This window comes from Oncorhynchus clarkii, chromosome 31 (assembly GCF_045791955.1).
Source record: "Oncorhynchus clarkii lewisi isolate Uvic-CL-2024 chromosome 31, UVic_Ocla_1.0, whole genome shotgun sequence".
In the NCBI taxonomy this organism is placed as follows: domain Eukaryota; kingdom Metazoa; phylum Chordata; class Actinopteri; order Salmoniformes; family Salmonidae; genus Oncorhynchus; species Oncorhynchus clarkii.
In genome coordinates, this window is record NC_092177.1 from 38275695 (window position 1) to 38289442 (window position 13748).

At 41.7% G+C, this 13748-nt stretch overlaps 1 protein-coding gene across 1 annotated transcript in view; it reads left to right on the forward strand.

Annotated features, from left to right (window-relative positions):
- The window catches only part of LOC139390777 (relaxin receptor 1-like), a 119054-nt gene that overhangs the window by 13206 nt on the left and 92100 nt on the right, over positions 1 to 13748 (forward strand). Inside the window, exon 2 of the mRNA XM_071138140.1 lies at positions 3552 to 3698. Coding sequence (XP_070994241.1) covers positions 3552 to 3698 — 147 coding nt within the window. The remainder of the gene's footprint in view (positions 1 to 3551; positions 3699 to 13748) is intronic.

The window sequence follows — 13748 nt, forward strand, 5'->3', positions numbered from 1 at the left end:
GATGTGGAACGAGCATTCATCAGAACAGCCATTGGCAAGGGGTTGACCAAGTGCCATGGAACTGCTACTACCAGTAATTGCGTTTTTTCACTTTGGCCGCTGATGCTAATTCATCCTGTCAATAACTGCCTGAGACAACCATTTTACCAATTTAGCATTGTCTGAAACCCTGTTCTAGAGCATCAAATAATGACAGAAGAGAAGCTGCTTGTATCTAATTATATGACAAGTTGACTAACAAATAGCCTATCGAATGTTGGAATGTATAAGCAGAATAATATCTAATTGAGGCTTAAAAACGTTCAGAGTTTTCCGGTGCTACATTTCCTAATTTCCTAATCGGTTTGTTGATCGGTTTTAAGGAAATTAAAAACTGTGAAAACGATCCACCACACTTCTGATAGTATTTCAATTAATTTTGGATGCATATTTTATGTGGTTAAAAGTCAAAAACTGTCAGACTTTATGTTGCCTATTTTTTTTTCTATTTTAGGCTAAACAGAACTTTTTATTGTCAGTGCACATTCGCACATCCTCAAGATGAAATTCATTTATATTTTTTTCACTCCTGCTTCCGAGACAAATGTATATTTGGTTTATAGTTTTACTGCAAGAAACACTTAGCTCTGCAGGAGTTCTTGTAATAGCTACATGTGAGTCCTACAGTCAGTTACCATTCCAACCATTATTGTTTCCATCTGAACTTCAAAGGTGATACTAAGCGAAACTGAGCCTGCACAGACTGCGAAAAACTACAGTAAGTAGGATAAGATGTTTACACTCCACAGTATCTCGTCTAAGGTCAGCAGATCCAAGGATCTGCAGTTCTTCTCGGTTTCTTGGTGGCTATAGTTTACAGCCGGCAGACTGGTTTTCCTTAGGTGAGCTTGTGTATAAGCTCAGATAGATGGTTGGAATCATCCTTCTCCTGATACTGTATTACACAACATCAGACCCTGCGTGGTTGAGAGGTGAATTTTTTAGAGCGATTGTGATTCTAGGTCCCTCACTCATGTCACATTTCTGATTAAGTGCATGGCTGTGGTTTGTCAAAGCCCTTGGGTCCTTAGGTATGCAAATGACTTACCATGTCACATAACCATGTTCATCTTGACAATAAGCACGGCGTTGTCACTATCAGCTGTTACACACCCGGCTTTAGAGTTCATGTAGTCTTCAGGCTCATGATCTCAGTGAGAAAATGTGTCATTTTCATTTTCTGATTGGAGAGGCATTGGATAACCAGGTAAAGATGTCTTTTCAGGATGACATCAAGACAACTGGGAAAGATGTCCTATTTTTGTATTGTTATCTGGTCAGTAAACCATGATGACCATGTGTCAACTAGGGCTAGGAATTCCCAGGGACCTCACGCTACAATATTATCATGATACTCAGGTGCCAATACGATAGGTATTGCAATTCTCTCGATTCTATATGTATTGTGACTCGATACCGCAATTTTTTGTGATTCAATGTTCAAAAGATACTGCTAACCAGGGTCAAGAGATAGACATGAGAAAATGAGTTTTGATCAGCCATGGAAATAAAAGTGATTTTAATTTTGGAAATCTGTACCAAAGAGAGATAAATGTGATCGTATACAAATTTAAGCAAGATAAGAAATTGATATTTTAGTCAATATTTTATCTGTTTGGGATTAATTATTGTCGTCACTTAGTAGTCTAAAAATGATTTGTAATTATCTTCCAGCCCCATGACCATCCTCTCAAGAAAAAAATGGTCCAAGGCTGAATCTGGTTGATGACCCCAGGCCTAGAGGTTAGAGACAGACCAGCAGCCCCGGGCCGGGCGACACAAAACATGGTAATGGAACTGAACTGGCAGCTGCTTGTCTCTGTCCCATGTGCCCTTGACCAAGGCACTTAACCCCCCACAATTGCTCTCCATCCTGGGGTGCTTTACCATGGCTGACCCTGTGCCTCTCAGTGTGCATGTGCATGTGCGTGCGTGTATGTGGGGGTGTTGGGAATGGTAGAAGACACATTTCTGTTCTAACCAATGGACAATAAAGTATATGGTCCATTGGTTGAATATGGATTAATAATCCATAATCGAGGCACTCAACCAGTCAGCAGCTTTGCATTGGTTTTTGATTATTTTGTGGAAGTTGGGATGGAAACTGAGGTTCAAGCCCGTAAGCAGTCAGGCCTGTGTGCTTCAGAAACAGATAACCGACTACAGTATGATATGTAGGTATATTTCAGGAACATATAGGCAGTGGGTGGCCTTTGTATGTGAAAGTACACCCGTTTAGTTTGATTATCATGAAAGCAGATGCAATTAACCTATCCTCCAGAGAGCACATAAACACTCTGAACTGTGAATAAATCAACTCTGTGAACGGAACACCATGGGAGTCCTGTTAATACTTCATGTTTCACAAATTTTCATAATTGACTGCTAATTGAAACATTGCTAGAAAAACGCTGAAGTGTTTTGGAAAAACACATCCAGAGCTCACTGACTGATTATGTACAGCTAGCTCCCCTTGAGTGGACGATACTGTGAGATGTTTACGTGTATAATTTTTAGAGGGCTCCTTTAATATTTAAATGTGCTCTCACTCAGGAAATACACCCATTTTAAAATGGTCAACCGCTCTTTAATTTTCTGTGGTGTTATGGGCTCCTACTCCTAACTTATATACTGAACAAAAATATGAACGCAATATGCAACCATTTAAACGTTTTTTACTGAATTACAGTTCATATAAGGACATAAGTCAAATGAAATAAATGAATTAGGCCCTAATCGATGGATTTCACATCTGGGCAGGGGTGCAGTCATTGGTGGGCCTTGGGGGCATAGGCCCACCCACTTGGCACCCGAGCCCACCCACTGGGGAGTCAGGCCCAGCCGATCAGAATTATTTTTTTCCCCACAAAAGGGCTTTATTACAGACAGAAATACTTTTCAGCACTCCCCCCACACCCACCCACCCACCCCCACACACACACACACACATCTACCCCTCAGACGATCCCGCAGGTGAAGAAGCCGGATGTGAAGGTCCTGGGCTGGCATGGTTAAACGTGGTCTGCGGTTGTGAGGCTGGTTGGACGTTCTGCCAACTTCTCTAAAATGACTTTGGAGGCAGCTTATCATAGAGAAACATAAAATAACATAACATAAAATTCTCTAGCTACAGCTCTGTTGGACATTCATGCAGTCAGCGTGCCAATTGCAGGCTCCCTCAAACCTTTACACATCTGTGGCATTGTCCCCAGCACAAGATGCACCTGTGTAATGATCATGCTGTGCAATCAGCTTCTTGATATTCCATACCTGTCAGGCGGATGGAATATCTTGGCAAAGGAGAAATGCTCACTAACAGGGATGTAAACAAATTTGTTCACAAAGTTTGAAAGAAATAAGTATGGAAAATCTCTGAGGTTTTTATTTCAGCTCATAAAACACGGGACCAATACTTAACATGTTGTGTTTATATTTTTGTTCAGTGTAGTATGTGTTTACCCTCATCGAGAGACACCAACTTTGATATTGAAACACGGCTCTTGAATTTTCAGCAGGAACTTCGTTCAACGTCTCAGAGGAGAAGACGAACTGCCCCCTAGGATATTTTCCTTGTGGCAACCTGAGCATGTGCCTGCCCCAGCTCATGCACTGCAACGGTGTCGATGACTGTGGAAATGAAGCAGACGAGGAGAACTGTGGTGAGTTGTCAGTTTATTCATTTATAAATTTAGTTATTGCACGTGTCGAACTCCAGTCCTGGAAAGACGAGTGTCTGGGGGGTTTTACTCCTCCTTTATAGTTGATTAGTTGATTCGTTAGGAACTACCCTAACCTGGTTGTCTAGGTCATAATTGGCCACAAATTAAAAGGAAATAGCAAAAACCAGTAGACACACAGCCCTCCAGGAATTGAGTTTGACACCCCTGATTTACTTGCTAATTTATTATGTTCGCAAGTATTCTGACTGTGCAGGAACATACCCCACCAGGATACATTTTTTGTAGCACTGTGGAAAAGTCAGTTGTTTTTTAATCAACTGTTTTATTATACAGTATGTTCAAAAAGTAGGCTGAATAAATCATTAGGCAGCTAATAATTAGATTGTCAGTGCACAGAAGGTCAGTTCTGTTGATTTAAAAAAAAAAGGACATTCCACTCTAAAATGCAGACAGTAACGGAGTGAATAGTCCGTGGCTGTGGTGATCGGGGTCCTTGGTGATGTCTCCAGCGATGCACTGGGCAGTCTTCACCACTCTATGAAGGGCCTTGTGGTCATGAACAGAGCAGTTTCCATACCAGGCCATGATGCAGCTGGTCAGGACACTTTTGACCAGGGCAGTGGTGTTGTCAGTCCATGTGTGGTGATGTGTACACCAAGGAACCTGAAGCTGTTGACTCTTTCCACCGAAGTCCCGTTGATGTAAATCAGGTCATGTCCTCCTCCCTGCAGTCAACAATCAACTCAACTTCATTTTGCTGACATTGAGGGAGAGGCTGTTGTTTTGGCACCACATTGCCTGGTCTCTGACTTCCTCCCTTTAGGCTGACTTGTTGTTGTCAGTGATCAGGCCTACCACCGCGGTGTCCTCTGCAAACTTGATGATGGGGTTGGTGTCATGCTTCACACACAGTCATGAACAGGGAGTAGGCTGAGGACACATCCCTGGTGGGCCCCTGTGTTGAGAGTCAGAGTAGGGGAGGTGCTGTTGCCAATCATCACAGCCTGTGGCCTGCCCGTCAGGAAGTCCAGGATCCAGTTGCAGAGGGTGAGAGTAGTTTGGAGATCCAGGGCCCTGAGCTTGGTGACAAGCTTGGAGGGAACAATGGTGTTGAATGTTGACCTTTTGTCAATGAACAACATTCTTACATAGGTGTTACTTTTGTCCAGGTGTGATAAAGCCATGTGGATAGCAATGGAAATGGCATCTTCCATGGATCTGCTGGAATGGTAGGTGAATTGGAGTGGGTCCAGTGGGTCTGGCATGCTGGCTTTGAAGTGGGTCTTGACTAACGTTGGCCATAACCAGCCTCTCGAAGCACTTCATGTTGAAAAAATGCCCCAAACATATTTTTTTATTACATCCACCCGAGACATGGACTGTTGTCCATGTTCCCGTCCGGCAGGTGGTACTGCTGCATCATGGCTCAGACCAATAGAATCTGTTTAAGAGTCTATCACCTGGCTGCTGCCATACTGTTTACTATTATTATTATTTATCCTTCTACCAGTCACTTTCTCCTAATCCCTGCCTATATGTACATATCTACCTCAATACTCCAGTATCCCTGCACATTGTCATTTTGGTACTGGCACTGACCCAGTATATAGTTTCCTCTCTTATTTATTATTTCTCGTGATTTAAAACAAATGTATATATTTTTCTTATTAGTTATACTGCACTTTTGCAAATGTACACTGAGTTAAGCATTTCACTGTACTTGTGCATGTGTTAAAACAAAACTTGAACTTGAATTTGAACTTGACGGTGAGTACAATGGGGTGATAGTCATGTAAGCATGTCACCTTGGTGTTCTTCGACACTGGAACGATGGTGGTTGTAGCATGTGGGGACTACAGCCTGGGATAGGGACATGTTGACGCCTGCCAGCTAGTTGGCACATGCCCTGAGGACTTTATGCCATCTAGGCCGGCAGCATTGTGATTATTCACTCTCTTGAGAATATTCGTCAGAGTCAGCCTTGGAGAGCAGTGGGAACCATACTGGATGGCTCGGTGTTGGTCGCCTCAAAGCGAGCATAGAATGTGTTGAGCCCATCTGGGAGGGAGGACTCGGTGGGCATCACACAGCTGGATATGCCTTGGTAGTTCATAATGGCCTGTAGTCCTTGCTACATGTGTCGTGTTTCTGAGCTTTTGTATTGTGATTCCAGTTTGAGTCTATTTTGTCTTTTTGCATCCCTAATGGAATCCAGAGCGTGCAACCCTATAATCAGGGTTTGCTCTGCTGACATTGAATTCTGCAGTTTGGGCTCTCGGAATGGCCCGGATTCCTCAATTCATTCAGGGTTTTTGGTTGGGTTATGTCCGTTTTTTTTCTGTGGGTACAATATCATCAACAAATGTTTCGATGAAACTCGTGACTGATGATGTTTATGCCTCAATGTTAGTGGATGAATCATAGGTAGATGAGTCCTTGAACATATTTCAATCCGTATTCTCAAAATAGTCCTGGAGTATTGAATCAGCTCGCTGCGGCCATCATTTCACTATTCTCTCCGTTGGTGGTTCCCCCTTGAGTTTCTGCTTGTAGGAGGGGAGTAGTAACAGGGAGACGTGATCTGAAATGGGGGTTGGGGGTGGCTCTCTGTCACGTCCCGGATGTTTGTGTAAACATGGCTATGTTCCATTCTCTCATAGGAGAAATGTTGGTGATATTTTGTCAGATTTAGTTTTGCCTGGTTAAAAGAGTGTGCAATGCTGTCATCAAGGCAAAGGGTGGCTACTTTGAAGAAACTCAAATATGAACTATATTTAGATTTATTTAACACATTGTTGGTTTCTACATGATTCCATATGTGTTATTTCATAGTTTTGATGTCTTCATTATTATTATACAATGTAGAAAATAGTAAAAATAAAGACAAACCCTGGAATGAGTAGGTGTGTGCAAACTTTTGACTGGTACTGTAGGTTCCGATTTAATCCGGTCCAGCCTTGATTTGACCTGGTCTGGGCCGGCCTTCATTTTAACCTCCACAGATGTCCGGTCCCAACCAGCCTATATATTCAGCCTATATATTGCACAAATCTAGACGTATATAATTGGTTCAGATTTGGTCTGGTCCGGGCTGGCCTTGATGTGGCCCAAACATAGATGTCTATGAATGGTTCCGATTGATGAAGTACAGACCGGACAAAATCTGAACCAATCATAGACAGCTATGTTTCATAAGTTTGGACAGTACAGTACAGTACATTATAGTACAGTAGAGCACCCCAGATTACAGTACAGCACAGTAGAGCACAGCAGAGTACAGTACGGTACAGTAAAGAAAAGTGGAGAACAGCATAGTTCAGTACAGTAGAGTACAGTACCATACATTAGAGCACAGTAACCCTAACCCTACTCTACTAAACTAATGTACTGAACTTAGCTGTACTGTACGGTACAGTGCTATGCTCTGCTAAACATAGAGGTCTATAATTGGTTCAGATTTAGTCCAGTCAGTACCGCCCTTAATTTGGCCCCAAAAAAGACATATGATTGATTCAGATTTGGTCCGGACCGGCCTTGATTTGACCCAAAAATGACGTCTATGATTGGATCTGATTTGAACAGGTCCGAACCGGACGAAATCTGAACCAATCAGAGACAGCTATGTTTTATAAGTTTGGACAGTACAGATAGTACAGTAGAACTTTACAGATTACAGTACAGTAGAGCACAGCAGACTACAATATATCCTGTATTGTACTGTATTGTACTCCACTGTAATCTACTCTACTAAACTTAACTGTACGGTGCTGTGCTGTACTATACTGTGCTGTTCAAACTTGTGAAACTATGATTGGTTCAGATTTGGTCTGGACCGGCCTTGATTTGATCCAAAAAAGACATCTACGATTGGTTCAGATTTGATCCAGTCTGGATCGGCCTTGATTTATCTCAAAGAGGCTGGAGAGGAGGCTGAGTCTGCACCAGCAACACTAGCTTGGTGTGCAACGACCGGTGGTGGTGAGTATAACCAGAGATACTGGAATATAATTGCCTCTCTGGTTAACTTAGCTAACAACTTTAGATAACGTAATTGCTGGTTATGTAGGTAAAGCGAGGCCGAAGCTAATGTTAGCTAGCGAGTCAGGCAGGCTAATGTTTTAGTTTGTTGCGTATTGTCTATATACTTCTGGTTATGTAACGTTGTCATTTGAAAATGTTAGCAAGTCAGGCTAGCTAACATTAGCTAGCTAGCGTTAGCCTACAAGTTTGATTTGTAAGTTAGTTCGTAGCTCATACAAATGTATTTTGTATTGTTTAGGGCAAAACTAAATAATGGATGCAGCTATGGTGGTAGCTAACTCCTGTCTGAGTTTGACTGATACAGTGAACTAGGAGCAACAAACTGTAACAGCATCACCAGCCTGAATCTAATCCAATCTGGAACTACAGTCAGTCTACATCTGTAAAGTATAGAATTAGGGGTTTCCACTAGTTACCACAGCCACAAAATACAAATTGGCTATATTGTCAAAATTCATGAAAATAAAAATGTGCTTTTGGGTCTTCATTTAAGGTTAGGGTTAGGCATAATGTTAGCAGTGTGGTTTAGGTTAAGTTTAAAATCACAAGCTTTTTCTTTCTTTATAACAAATTGCAATTTACCACTTGGCTGTATCACCCTGTCACAGGACCTCCCAGTTAACACCACCTCAGAAGATGAAGAAGTGCATTGTTTATGAGGATTGCCTGCCGCAGTTGTTCAAGAGATAGTCCCGTTTTCAGCCAAACATGCAACATAGAGAAGACCAGCAAGGGGACCCTCAGGATCAAACAAACATGAACCCGCTGTGAGCATTCCTATAAATGGAACAGGGAGAATAATTTGAATCAGGTTGGTGATACCTGACCAAAACAGTTTTGTGTTTTGCCGCAATTCACCTTAACCTACGTAGCCTGGTGGAACCAGCCTGATCATTATGTTTACCTTTTCATCAATTGGCCTGCCTAGGCTATCTGGACAGAGTAGGCCGTAGTGTTGTCGAATAACGCAAACTTTGTAACGGCAGTCAAACTAAAGTCGAATGGCCAAAGTTGCTAAACTTCCTAGATAACCACCAACAAATGACAGAATTTCTCCCATTTGGCTAAATTGAGTTGATAATTATACATATAGCAGATCAGCTCATGAATAACGGGGAGATGAAGAGAGGAAATTGTTTAAATATCAAGGTATCTTATCTGGGGGCCAACTCTGTTTAAAAAAATATCCATATCTACCCTCCTACCATTTGTTGATCACAGATTCTCTGCCGAAGCTCAATGCAAGACAGCACAGAGAAGCGGGTGACATGTCTCGTCTATGCATGTCAAAATACCGCGATGACGTGCTTTGATCATGACAGAATGACAGAATAGAGTTAGGAATTTTCATACAAGACAGGAGTCAGGATTTTGGGTATCAGTGGGATTGGGATGATGGGAAAGTAGCCTTAGCTTTATATAAGGCTATATAAGGCTACTATGTGAGTCAGAAAAATAATACACTTTATTTAGGCTACATTATTGCATGCTAAAATGTTTCTGATCAGTGATAGACAAGCCAACAAATAAATCGGCTACCACTTCCACTTGTCCCGCCAGAGATCAATTACCAAGCACAGACAGATTCAGTTAAACAAAATCACATTGATTGATTATCAGACAAGTCACGGGCTTTTTGTTGGGAGTAGGACCGGCTACAAAGCGAGTGATGAGCAACATCCACTTGTATAACATGCTAGCAAAATGGTATGATCAGCTAATATATGAGTAAAGATGATAATTAGCACTCAACTTAGCTAACATTTCACCAGCCTAATTGTTACCAAACATCCAAACGGAGATTTTGTGAAATCAAAGATCTGACATTGATTGATTTGATATATCCCAAAGGAGTGCGATGGCACTGTCCCAACCGAAACGTTGATGTAAATATATATGTTGCTTTAACAGTTGTATATGACTTTGGGAGTTTCAATATAAGCAACAATTTGATACATGCATTACATTGCATTAGCCTACTTTATTCCAATATTTTCTTCATTCAGTTGATCAGAACTAATATGAGTTTTCCTATCTTTGCGGTTTTTATTTATTAATTTAAAAAAATTCACTCCGCTGCCGCCACATTGTTCTCAACACCAGTTTAAATCAATAATTTTCTGTGATGTCGAACTAGGCCGTGGCTCAGGCTTCAGCTCACCGGGCTTGGGTCAGACCGGGATCGAATTTTCAGCTCTGATGAAAACTCTTAACTGCATTTTGGTCTCGGGTGCAATCTGGCAGTGTCAATTATGTGTGTGCTTTGAATTTATGCCGACTTTATATAAAGTAAATACACTAGGAGAAAAGGCTGTTGGCAGCCTGCTGTGGTGCTGTGGCACATGTTTTCACGGGAAAACTTTCAAGGAACCAGAGTCAAATGTTCTCAACCTCCCTGAAATCTAAAGATAAGGCTGGTAGCCTGGTAGCCTAGTGGTTAGAGTGTTGGTCCAGTAACTGAAAGGTTGCTAGATGAAATCCCTGAACGGACAAGGTAAAAATCGGTTGTTCTTTCCCCTTACTAGGCTGTCATTGCAAATAATATATTTTTCTTAACTGTCTTGCCTAGTAAAATAAAAGTTATTTTAAAAAAAAACGCTCCCACCATTCTTTAATTCCCCATTAAGTTAATATCAGTAATGAAACCATATTTGTATGTGTAATGTCCAATAGAAAGGGCTGTCCAGTTGCAGTGACATGTGGCCGGCTTCTTCGCTCGCCTGTGCTAGCTAGTTAATCCATTAGGCTATTGTTAACATTTGATATAATAAAGCCGGCAGCGGGCTACAAGGCAAAGAAGCATTTTAGAAATTCTGAAGCGAGGAGTTGGTGATGGCCCATCATCATCCTCAAACAAAAGATCCAGAGCGCAGCATGAAGAGGCAACCACCAGCGGAGAGACAGCGGGACTGTTATTGGCCACGGCGGGGATGGAGCAGGAGGGGGAGCGGGTTGCTGTTGTGGTGGGAAACATGTCTAGGTTAACTAGCAGTGTGGATGCTTTAAATAGTAGACACAGAGGGAACCACTGAAAATGGCAAGGGGATGAACAGTACCCAGGTATTCCCGTCTGGTTGGTCACGTACCCAATATGAGCAGTTCAAGAAAGAAAAAAAACACATGGCTCTCTGCGTCGGAGGGGGAAAATGGGCTGCGCGACCTGCCTTGAGCTGCAGGCTCCAAATTGTTTTCTGCCAGGGGTGTCAACATTACAGTGCAGTGGGCTGACTGCAAAATAGCACCCTGTGGTAAAACGAAAGAGACCCACATAGAATCGACGAGCACAAAAACAGCATTGAACACTAGGAGGCCACTAGGCTTTTTAGGTACAGCCAAAAAAGTACTCCTTAACTTAAACACCAACAGTGAGGAGGCAGCAGTTCAGTCAACGTCCAATGTTTTTCGGCACGGCATATTGCGTTGCAAAACAGAATACACAGATTTTGAACGTTTTCTAGGCATGCAGGCTGCAAATGGGGTAGATATAGGGCGACTGCTACACGGCAAAACTTTGTGAGGGGGAAATAATTGATCATCGCCGCTGACATGCGGGGAAAAAAACTTGTGCAGAAGATGTTTAACAACAAATCAAAAATGACTGTGCTTGTTGATGAGTCCACCATCTTGTTTTAAAAAAAAATCAACCCTCATCATTTTCCTGCGAGTGTTGATGGCATCATGGAGCTCCTTACTTTCCCCCTGGACCTCGTAGAGCTCCAAAGCATGAGTGGAGCCCACATAAAATAACAGATTACTATCCTGTCTCATGCGTAACGACTTCACTGATGAGTTATTGAGGGAATTGCTCATTGGCTTGGTGGCTACAGGGGGAACTAATGACTAAGTCATTCCTCGATTCGCTTTACACGCAATAAAAACAACAGGGAGATAGGTGCAATAGCTAGACACCTTGCTTAATAAAATAGGGAGGGTATTTAGTGTGAGGTGGGTTGCATCATCTTGGAGAGCTGTTAGCGCAGTATGGAGATTCTTCCCCGCTCTCGCCAAGCACTTCGGAGAGGCTTCACAGGATCAACAGCAAGACAGCAAAGACAGAGCCAAGTTCCAAGGTATGCTCTCCAAACTGTGCTCCGTGAACTTTGTGAACGACCTTTGGTCAGTGGTGGAAAAAGTGCCCAACTGTCATACTTGAGTAAAAGTAAAGATGCTTGAATAGAAAATGACTCAAGTAAAAGTTAAGTATCAAAAGTAAAAGTATAAATCATTTCAAATTCCTTATATTAAGCAAACCAGATGGCACAATTTTCTTGTTTTTTTATTTTATTTACAGGGGCACACTCCAGCACTCAGACATCTTTTATAAACAAAGCATTTTGGTTTAGTGAATCTGCCAGATCAGAGGCAGAGGCATGGATGATCCTGGATGTTCGTTTGAGAAGTGTGTGAATTGGACTATTTTCCTGTTCTGCTAAGCATTCAAAATGTAATGAGTACTTTTGGGTGTCAATGAAAATGTATGGAGTAAAAAGTACAATATTTTCTTAAAGGAATGTAGTAAAGTAAAAGTAGTCAAAAATATAAATAGTAAAGTACAGATAACACAAAAAACGACTTAAGTAGTATTTCAAAGTATTTTTACTTAAGTACTTTACACCACTGCCTTTGGTTGATGCTATATGTGCTGACCGAACTTAAGAACCTGCCTGAACTTCTACAGCAGAGGCAGATGACCATCCCCAGGGCAGACCGCCTGATGAACACGTACATACAGAGAATACATATATTGACAGATATCCTGGGTCAAACAAAGAGGAGGCCCAACGAACCACAGCAAAAACACAGAGTTGCAAGGAAAAGGAAGGAGTCCCATCATCGATTCGGCCCAGTCCATCCAGGCATTGGTGGGAAACATGAACTGCAAACTGTTTACCACCACATCCAACAAAGCTGACCGTAGGATGACTAAAAGCAGGGAAGAAGAGTACCGCACTCGGATACACCAGGTGACTGTGCTGGACCCTGAGAGCTGGCATGAACAAACCAAAAACCCATGATTTGGAGAGGGGGAGACCAGTGCAATTTGCGAGAGGCTATTGGTAGATCACCTGTATGCACAACTGGGGTTCGTGGAGTTCAAGTCCTGCGCAGGGCGAAATGTGCCTGAAAAGTTGAAAAAAACTCCTTGCAGTGGGCACACTTTCTGCAAGCAATGCCGACTGTGAGCGTGGGTTCAGTACAATGAACATTATTGTCACTGACCTACGAAGCCAACTGACCATCCCACACGTCTCTGACCTTCTGTTTATCTCAACCGTTGGTACTCCCTGCCAAAAATGGAACCCATCACCCCACGTTAGGTCCCGGTTGGGTAAGCTCATTCAATTGCTGGCATGGAGAAAAAGAAGAAGAAAAACTATATAAAAAGTCTGCCAAACTTAATATTTGGAATGGGGGAGGTGTTATCTGTTTGATAGGCTGTTTTGATGCCATTAATGGCTACGTGAAGTGGACCGAACTAATGAGAAGATACGATTAACAAGTTTTTTCTTTGAGTTTTAAAGGTTACATATATATAGATAGATAGATAGATAGATAGATAGATAGATAGATAGATAGATAGATAGATAGATAGATAGATAGATAGATAGATAGATAGATAGATAGATAGATAGATATATATATATATATATAGGTGTGTTTTTTGACTGGTACTGTATGTATATATATACAGTACCAGTCAAAAGTTTGGACACACGTACTCAGTCAAGGGTTGTTATTTAATTTTACTATTTTCTAAATTGTAGAATAATAGTGAAGACATCAAAACTAATAAATAACACATATTGAATCATGTAGTAACCAAAACAATGTTATTATATTAAACTATATTTTAGATTTTAGATTCTTCAAAGTAGCCACCCTTTGCCTTGATGACAGCTTTGCACACTCTTGGCATTCTCTCAACAAGCTTCACCTGGAATGGTTTTCCAACAGACTTGAAGGAGTTCCCACATACTGTATGCTGAG